The sequence below is a fragment of the Primulina tabacum genome, chromosome 2 (genome assembly GCF_025594145.1).
Source record: "Primulina tabacum isolate GXHZ01 chromosome 2, ASM2559414v2, whole genome shotgun sequence".
Lineage (NCBI taxonomy): Eukaryota > Viridiplantae > Streptophyta > Magnoliopsida > Lamiales > Gesneriaceae > Primulina > Primulina tabacum.
In genome coordinates, this window is record NC_134551.1 from 2,492,527 (window position 1) to 2,503,032 (window position 10,506).

At 31.5% G+C, this 10,506-nt stretch overlaps 1 protein-coding gene across 1 annotated transcript; it reads right to left on the bottom strand.

Annotated features, from left to right (window-relative positions):
• Positions 1-5,594: 5,594 nt before the first annotated feature.
• Positions 5,595-7,306, bottom strand: LOC142537259 (beta-1,6-galactosyltransferase GALT29A-like). The gene has a single exon (XM_075642807.1). The coding sequence runs from the start codon at positions 7,131-7,133 to the stop codon at positions 5,799-5,801; it is 1,335 nt and encodes a 444-aa protein (XP_075498922.1). The 5' UTR covers positions 7,134-7,306; the 3' UTR covers positions 5,595-5,798.
• Positions 7,307-10,506: the final 3,200 nt, after the last annotated feature.

Sequence of the window (10,506 nt, forward strand, 5' to 3'; positions counted from 1 at the left end):
TTGTTTTGTAAAGACATAAAAAATTCTAAATTTGAATCAAATCAAGCTGTCGAACAGTAGGGATATATAGGAAAGTTTTAAATCTTAAGTATCGAGAGTTAGCGTTGAGTTGACACTTGTATATGTGTACTAATGTTCTATCGAGTGTACAGTACGAAAAATCGAACATTAATCAAAGCTCAAGTCGAACAAAATCATGTGCAAAGACCACCTACAAAATATTTAGATGAAAATATCAGTCATTCGATTTATTGGTTGAGATTCCACCGAGTACAAACATGTTCAAATTCTAGTGCATCGTCGAGTGTCGAATTCAAGCGTCCAAGGACCAAGCACAGCAGACAAACCACTGCTTCTGATGAACAAGAAATTCAATGAACAGATTGATTCCAACCAAGATGTTGATGGACTATTCAATGCATAGCTTACGAATTACGTACATCCAAGTTGTTCGAGGTTTTTCAAAGTGCTTACGGCCTGGCTGACCATCCCAATTACGTTCAAATTGGGAGTCCTGGATGTCTAGCTAGTAAAAAAAAAATCAAATTTTATAGACGTTGAAATCCAGTAGTTGCATAGAATGAAGTTCCAGACATTGGATATAACTAGTACGAATATTGAAATAATTCAAAACAGCTATTTTGAATTTCGAAGCCTTTTGGGGGGTTGAGAATTGACATTTCGGAGGCCAAAATCAATATAAACAGTTTGAATTTTGTTGAATATTGAACAAACACAACTTTCCACCAATAACTAACTCATGATCTCAATAGAAGAATTCGGACTTGTAACTGAGATAATCTAATTACTTTTATATTGCAATCAAATTTTTTCCAAAAAAATGATGATTTCTTCTCAAGTATTCACAGCAGCTACTTATGCTACATTCAATGATTGGAATCTTATCCAACCTTCTTCAAAACGAACATATATAAAATGACTTAAACTACGTAGGTACAAAACAAAAACATGCATGCACAGTGCAGGTCATTTGTATATATATATACGTACACACCTAACACTTGAGAAGATAGAATCACAACAGTTTCAACCGTAGCTGTCGTGTTTAACAGAGAAGCGACCAAGTACAAGACACCCTCCTCCATTTCTCGACAAGTATTTTAGGAATCGAACAAGAATTTTATATATTGATCTGTCTTATCTTGGATCGACAGGACTCAATACCAAAACCTAAATGTATAGCTTCAATATCTACAAACATACTCACACACACTTGCACGTATATCTATGTATTGGTGTGAATATTTATTGAACAGTGACATTTAACTTTTGCATGCATGCTTTATCCATAAAAGTGGGATGGAGCAGATATATAGCTAGCCTAAACTAATTGTACGTACGTCTCCTTTTTTACAAAGTGAATGTGGCTAACATGTATAGAATCATTAAGCCAGGAGGAGGAGACAGAGACAAGTGTAAATATCCGATCTCCGGCCGTGATCCATGGTGACGAGACGACGAGACATCAAGGAAGAAGCTGAACTCTCATGAAAATATCCAAGCTGTCAAGCAGCTCATGAACTCGACTCCTGGCTACACAACTAATCTTCTCAACAAGACGGCCACCCAAAGAGAAAACATACCCGTGAATCCCTGGGAGTTGATAACTACTCTACAAAATACAGGAAGAATCTTGGTTTCATGATTAATATCACAAAGTTTTAAGCTAAAATTGTGAATTCCCTTTCATCTATAAATGCCTATATATTCTTAAGGAAATATTTAAATATTTAACTTAGCCTTTCTTGAGTAAGTTTAATCTAGCCTTTCACTTATATATAAGCTTGCGTATCTTGTCTACAATTCCTAATTGGGAAAATAATTTTTCCCAAAAGTTTGGTTTCAATACTAAATTTTTATTTCCGCCCAATTGCACGTAACATGGGATGACTCAACAATCTTCGAAGACACGTCAGTATTTTTCGATGTCATGTCATCATTTTCTGGCGTCACATCGACATTCCAACAAATTAGGACTGAAAGAAAAAAAATAAAGTTAGTACACTAAAATCAAAATTAAAAAACTTATTGGCCAGAACAATTATATTCCCTTATTAATTTTGCCCGTTTTTTTTTTTTTTTGAAGAACCTTATTTCCAGTTGCATCAATTATAAGTGATAACAATAAAGCTATAAGACTTTAACGAGCATAGAAACTCAAATATCTTGTTTGGATCAAGGACTAAGCCAGACATTTTTTCGAAGGGGGCGATTTGTTCAAAATAATTAATCTTTAATAAATTAAATATAAATAAAATATTAGCTTTAGAACATTATTTAATTTCTTTAAATACGAATTGATCTCATATCCCATAAATATGAATATAGTTAGTAAAAATAAAATATACTAGTAATAATTCATTAATATTTATAAACAAAAATTCTGCAAATTATTATTTATTAAAGTTTTTGGCATATAATTAAATTCTATTAAAAATAGAGTATTGCTATAGATTTATGTTTATTATATTTAGATATTTAAATTCTATAAAGAATAGATTTTTGTTATATATTTATGTTTAATATATTTAAACTTAATACAAATACATACCCACAAAGGCACAAACAGAGGTGTTGAGGGGGGCGGGTGGCACGCTCCGTCCCTAGTTTGGATGGCTCTATCACCTAATATTTATGTTGAACCTTTTCTCTACAAAATATTGAATCTAACCCAATATTTTATAATTTGATGTAGAATTTTTAATTTATTTTTTAACCAATCATTTTATTGCTTGAGTCGTATAATGTTCATTCAGTGCAAATAATCTACATATTATTGTATCAAGCTTTTGAGTTAAATTGGACTTTGAATATTTATATATATATATTGAATAATAACTTTATGACCCATATTGCTTTCGGTCAGAATCTTTTCTTCCAAAACATGGTTTTCGAGCTTGTCACGATGAATCTAGTGTACTTACATAATCCAATATATGATGAATGTTTCACAACAACATACATGTAGTACCAACATTCGAATTTAACTCGTGATTTGGTACTTTAAATTAAACATCTTATTTCATTTAAGAATCATAGGGTATGCACGCATATCATGCAATAAATCAATATTTCTATCTGAATGACACCTCGTATATATAAGAACTTAAATACAACATTCTTTCATAATGTTTCTTAGAAATCATGTATTATTTATGGACTGAACAACATCAAGAGTCGGTGTCAATATAGCTCTTTGCTAAAAATATGTTGTTTCACTTACGCTATATCCAAACGCCCGATATATACTCTTAACAATTGATACAATATAATCATTGAAATCTTTAAGCAAAAATTCACCATGAATATCAATTGTTGTGTAGTCATCATTTGGTTCTCCGGATATTCCATCTTCGATATTAGCAATCCGATCTGAAAATTGCTTAATTTTATTACATTCTTCGTTAGAATCTAAATTCTGCAGTCGCGTGTTTTTTGTCAATCTCAAAAACCTTAAGTGCCAACGACGTGATGAACCGAAACATCACGTATTTTAGATGTAAAGTATCATAAATAAACTAATTATTTGAAAATAAAATAATATTATTAATAAACAACTCATAATATTAATAATGAGAGTAGTTAGTTATAAAGCACACATATTCAAGATTTTTTTAAAAAAAGAAGAATTAATAATAAAATTAAAATCATACTATTTTATTTGTTGAATTGAGTTCAAAGCTGCGTATTATCAAAGTAATACTGATTCCAATAAAAACGCACGGTCTTCAAAATATTCATTAAATTATTTAAATAACTTTTTTAAAACACAAAATTTTTGAGTTACCTATTTTTTTCTTCTATTCTGCCGAGGAGGTTTTAGGCGGTCGTAAGCGGTTAGGGATTTATTTTTATTTTTATATTTTGGTTTATTGTTTTGTTTTTTTAAAGTTTTTTGCTCTTTTAATTTAAATTAAAAACGAAGGGTAATTTTTTACAAACCCTAAATCAAAGTCTAATAAGATTATGATTTTGTATCCGAAGAAGATGATCTTGTTAATGATATTGATTTAATTTAAATAATAGTTTAATATCCTAAAATAAAACAACATCATTTTATTTTTTATTTGCGACATTCTCCTCATTTATATCAAACAATGATTTAATATCTAAAAAATTAAAATAAAAAAATAATTTAAAGATATTAATATATATATATATATAATATTAATAATATTATAAAAATTAATTTAAATAAATCTTCTAGACGTCGCTTAAATGGCTACGCGTTAGCTGTTAGATATATAGTCACCACCCTACCTGTTTTAAAACACTGCAATAATACTCAAAAAATCGTTATCCGATTCAAAGAGCAATATCATATTTTTAACACTTTAAAGAATATGTTTTCTAATATTTGATAAATCTAAAATACGATCACTTACATCAAAATGTAAATTAGTACCAAATACGTGATGTTTTTTTTTTAATCCTATTTTAGAGAGTGGGAGGACTCAAACCTGAGTTATTATAAGGGAGAAACAAGATGAGATCATTAGAGATAAAGCTCGGTCTCAAATACGTGATGTTTCAGAACGGATCAGTTCATCACATCGGAATTCGTGTATTATCATTAATCTCAATTGAAAATTATTATTAAATATTTAATATATTTCATGGATTCTTACATTATATAATTATTTTCATTTTTAAAAAATTAATTTTGACGGGATTTTACTAAATTTAGCAGTTTGGCGGGATTTAGTAAATTTAGCGTACAACTATGTTTATATATATAGAAAAAATATATATGAGACGGTCTCACGTGTCAATTTGTAAAACTGATCTTTGACACGATCTAATTTGTGAAAAATATTATGTTTTATGTCAAAAGTATTACTATTCATGATATTTATGAATCGAATTAACTCATCTCATGTTTATAAATTCGTGATATTGTTTCACAACACTTGTACACATGGTATAACAACAAACCAAATTACCATTTCACCTGTATTTCACAACAAAATTGTGAAATATTGTACTTTAAAACCAGATAAATTTCTATACCTAACTAAAATAAATCATCCTACTTCAATAATTATTCTAATTCATTAGGAAAGATCAAACCTAATTTAAAAAGTAAGAAAATGCCATAAATTATTAAAATATATATTTAAATCTAATGCAACATTCTCTTTAATTAAGTTGGGAACATTTTTTTTTATATTACTTACACATTTTTTATTTTTTGTCATGTTATCGGACAATTCATGAGTTTAGTCAACTAATTTGCAGTTTTTTAATAATTTATTGGCCATTTTTTTCACCGAAATACTGGCTTGCGCTGAAAATTACTGATATGGCTCCGAGCATTACGACGATTGACAATCCCGTTGGCACTATAGCGGAAAAAAATATGAATTTATTGATTAAAATCGTAAATTAAATGATAACATGATAAAAATATAAAGCTTGCAAGTTACATGCAAAAGTATAATTTCCCCATAAAAGTTTTTTAGTACGAGGATATGACATTTAAACTTCAAAAACATGATTCACGTGTATCATTTCCAGTAATAAATAAACCAATCCTTAAAATATACTTGTATTAACAATTCAAGAACATCAAATTAAACAAGCTAAAAGGGCTCGTAAAATATATTCCTGTTATCTTCAATTTCTAGTTAAAATTAAGTTATAACGAACTATATTAGTGAGAATATATATATATATATATATATATCATGGACAGTAAACCACAGCTGATGAAATTTTCTTGTGACAACTTTAGTTCTTTCCCCGTGTCGTTAATTACGCGATTGGATCCTACAAAATTAGTGATAAATTTCAAAAGAAGGAAACTTGAATTCATCTGATATGAAGGGAATAGCCCCTGGTCTTTTCATTAAATCCTCGTACAAATCATACTCTGCCTCGTAATCGTGCAGCGAAAGCTCGGCCTTCTGGTTCGTATGGTAATGATGCCTAGCTGAATCAGATTTTCCGAACCCGAAAACACTAACCTTCTCACAAGTCCCCACAGCAAGCATGATCGCTTGCATACCCGAAGAGTAGTGGAATTCGAGTCCATCGCGAGCAGAGCTCCATTGGCCACAATCCTTCCTGTTTGTCTCCACGAACCGTTTCAAAGAATAATACTTCACAATCCTAGCACACAACATATCAAATCTTGGATCTGTAACCACCAAAGGCGCCTTATGCGAAGAATTGCACACCAAGAAATCGAAAAAGTGAACCGGTTGACATATATACACAACTATAGGCACTTTCTCGCCGTAAGGATGGCAAAAACAATCTACCCTGCGAGCACATGAATGTAATATGTTACTATTAATGAAAGATACACTAGTTTTCGCCCCAACGTTACGCTCATAACCCACGGTTCTCGCGTTGTTTAGCCGAATGACAATCTCGTGACTATCGATCAGCTTACCATGATCACTCCTCAACAAGATCCCACTATTTCCCACCACAGCACAACTCTTATATTTCTTCCTTGAACCCTTAATTCCACTATACTCCTCGATAGCAAGCTTAGCATCATTAGCAAAATCCAACATTGTATCCAAATGAAGCCTTCTATTCCTCCACCAATCACTCAAATACTTCTTAAGTGTCAACCACAGACGATTGAACTCCGGAGACTGGAGGTTCAAAGGAGTCCCTCTCGACGACTTAAGCCTCAAATCAATACGGTACCTTCCAAAAGACAGAAAAGACCTCTTTTGGCCACGGTTTCCGAAATTCCCATCCAACAAATCGTCGACTTCTTGCTTTACACGAGCCTCCGCTATTTCAATAGCCGCATATTTCAAAAGGGTTTGGTTAAAGACTGGTTTTTCATTAGGGGTTTTACTTCTAGCAGGTGGGATTCCATATTTCAGATGAAAGGCTACGCCATTAAAGTGGAGCACGGCCCGGACAGTGAGAGTGGCGGCTGCCGCTATCAGCAACAAAGTGATGTACTGAGACCGCAGTCCGGTCTTAACTGAGCTGTACATTAATGGGCTGTTGAAAAACATCGGAGAAATCAATTGATCTCGAATCTGTTTGCAGATTATGTGCAAGAATTTGGAGGAAATAAGAAGGGTTTTGTTCTGATTCATGCTGAAACAAGGATTTAAAGAAGGATAGAAACAAGTGTGCATTGGATTTGGATACGATCTGTAAATCTGGGATTATTGAAAGTGAAACAATGGAGGGATCTGGTGCAAATGTATATTGGTGGAGTTTGATCCGAGGTCAATAGGAGCATTTAGAAACTAGTAAACTACAACGAACATGGAAAGATTAGAAATTAATTTGACATTACGCGACTAATTAATGTTTTAGATATTAATTACTGTGTTTTGGCGTGTGATTTGGAGTTTCCAACTGATTTCTTTTGGTTTAAATACAGAAGAAGTCGAGGAAATTTGAATTTTTAAATATTTAATATTTAAATTTATAGGTGTGTTTAGGACAGCTTGTATCTGGTGGAATATATTTGGAATCGACAATATTGGATTTTGATTCGTATGGTTCTGCCTCTCTGCTTGTCACGTGGGGTTGCACTAAATTAAATTTTCAATAAGTTATTGTTGTTATTATTATTATTATTATTATTATTTAGAATTTGAGTTACCATTTTCTTACCACCTTAAAATTTTATAGAATCTACAATATTTCAATGAATTAGTTAAAAAATTTCATGATTTGGAATCTAAAATATTTCAATGAATTATTTTTCAACTTTTTTATGGATACATTTCTAGAATTATCTAGAAAATATTATGTTCGTTTAATTTTTTTTGGAAGGATCTAGTTATAATGTAGTGTATTATTTAATACTTTTGTAATGAAAAGGGTTTAAGCTTGAAAAAATAATAATTTGAATACTTATATAATATAATAATAGAAGTTGTTTTCAAAAATTACCAAATAATACTTTTGTATTTCCAAAAGGCTTCATTGCAGTAATTGTATAAATCTTGTAATCTATGATAATCGAATAATTCATTTCGACTCTCATAACATGTGTTGGATCAATTATTTATAATTTTATCAAAAGTTATAATCTGTATAACAATATAATTATAATCTTTTTAAGCCATAAAATAGTTCATATATCATATTTTGATTGTATCCTCATTTAAAAAGCATCTCTGATCACTTTTGATACCATGTTGAAAGTGTTAGAAACGAATGCTAATAACAGTAGCGTAGAGATGAAATCGTAAAGATGAAGTAGTAACCGAAACAAGTGTGATGTTTACAGTAAAAATATCGTACAAAGGAAATCGAAAACCAAACTGAGGCCTGTAGCGTGTACAGTTTCTTTAAAATAGATTCGCCTCAGCCGGTATGTGCTTCGAGGTTGCAGTAGAGGTCTGTTTCCCAGGATACAACAGGCAGATCAGCAGTGATGTCGCACAAATAACTATGCTAGCGAACTAAACAGTTCCTGAACTTTATCAGTGGACGGAGTAGGAGCAGAAGCGCAGCAGAACGAGCAGCAGTGCAGCAAAACAAGCAGAAGCAAAACGCACGAAGCACACCGTAAGTCAGGGCATGTGAAAGGTCTCAAACGAAAAAAAATAACAAAAGATGACATGAACTGCTAGGTGATTTTTGCATCCTCCATGCGCCGACGTGCGCGAGAGAGAGCCTCTTGACCAATCATTGTTACATCTCCATAAAGTATAACACAATATAAACTTATCTATATCACTTTATTTTTCCGATGTGGGACAAACTCATCTTTTCAAATTTCCATTCACTCACGTGGAAAGCCCATAAACCTCACAGCCCAATACATTTAATCCAACATAAAGGTATTTATGGATTATTTATGGATTGGGAAAAGTTTAATTTGCTGAATATGAGTCAAAATATTTGTGACAATATTTTAAATTGTTACACTGATAATTATAATCAAAACAAGATCATAGATTGTGCCGAAATTAATTATAGAGTTCACAACTAAGCAGGTGAATATTGGAATGATGCATATAGGGTAGCCAAGTCCAGTGGCGGAGCCAGAAATATGGCTCTGACCGAACTATAATTTTAAACTCTAGAATCTTTTAATATTTTAAATTGATCTACCCGAACTAATATTATATTATTTCAAAATTATACAAAATTTACACATAAATTTTTTTTAAAAAAATTGAGCCAACCAGGGTACAAGAGCAGGTAGCTCCGCTCCTGGTAGCAACCTTTGTTATTAACGCCTCCCTAATGTTCATATTGACTCATTTGCAATTTATTTTTTTCAAATTTTGTTGTCTACATGGTCTTGGTTTCGGTTTTCAATGGTTCTGATTCTGATTTCTAATAATTTTGTTCAGATTTAACTGAAATTTACACAATTAAAAATTTATGGCCCCAAGATATCAGTTTATCTACTTTAAACTGGAATTACGAAATGTCATTTTTCCTTAATTGAAAGGAAAATATAGAAGGGGCTTGAATATAATTTATATAAATCAAGTAATTTAATTTATGTCTAAAAAAATCAAACGTCGGATAGATAACTAGTTATAGTTTCGTAGGGCTGCTGGCAAAGTCTATAAGTGCGGTGCCTTGTGTATTAATTAATGTGTGCAGCACCATGAATTGTATCCTAATGTGTATAATGAATTGAATTTTTTTATGATGTGAGAATTGTACTCGTTATTTTTTTGTTGTATATTGGGTAAACACTGTAAATTAACATAATATTTTGCGATTAGTTTGCAAATCACGTTAATCAGCTCGAGAAAACATGGGTTAAACGAATAGAAATCCTGATATTTTGGTCAAATACTATCTATTCTATAAACTCGGACATCTTTTGAAAAACATAATATATTGATATTTGATAAGATTCATTGTGCATGTTTTACATTTAATTGATGCAAATACTAAAGATTGTGATGTTTTGAAGTAAAACTGTAGGGAGGGTGATCGCGCTTGGTGATGGTAAGTAGTGGCGGCTGCCAATTAAAATTTAGTATTAATTAATTTATGATTTCAGATCTAACGATTAATCCACACGAATAGCAAGTTGTTCCAAAGCCTTCACCAAATATTTCCACCTCAGTTTGAGTTTTATCAAATGTAAAAGAGCTTTTAACAAGATTCCTTCTTTCAAGGCAGAGATAAAAACTTGTGTGAGACGGTCTCACGTGTCGTATTTTGTGAGACGAATATCTTATTTGGGTCATCTATGAAAAATATTACTTTTTATGCTAAGAATATTACTTTTTATTGTGAATGTCGATAGGGTTGGTAGGGATGATCCGTCTCATAGATAAAAATTCGTGAGGTCGTCTCACAAAAAATCTACTCGTACATAGAAATTCGGAAGATTTTAAAAACTAAATTAATTAAAATAGGACAACCTTCTAGGTTGGTGCATATTTGAAAGTCGAATGGGGTATTCAAACACCAGCCTTTCATTGCCCCATAGAAACTATCTTTTTCAAAGTCCATGCACATTCGATCTCAATATTTGGTCTTAATATAATAATTTTTTTTTTTGGGAATTCTCAGTTT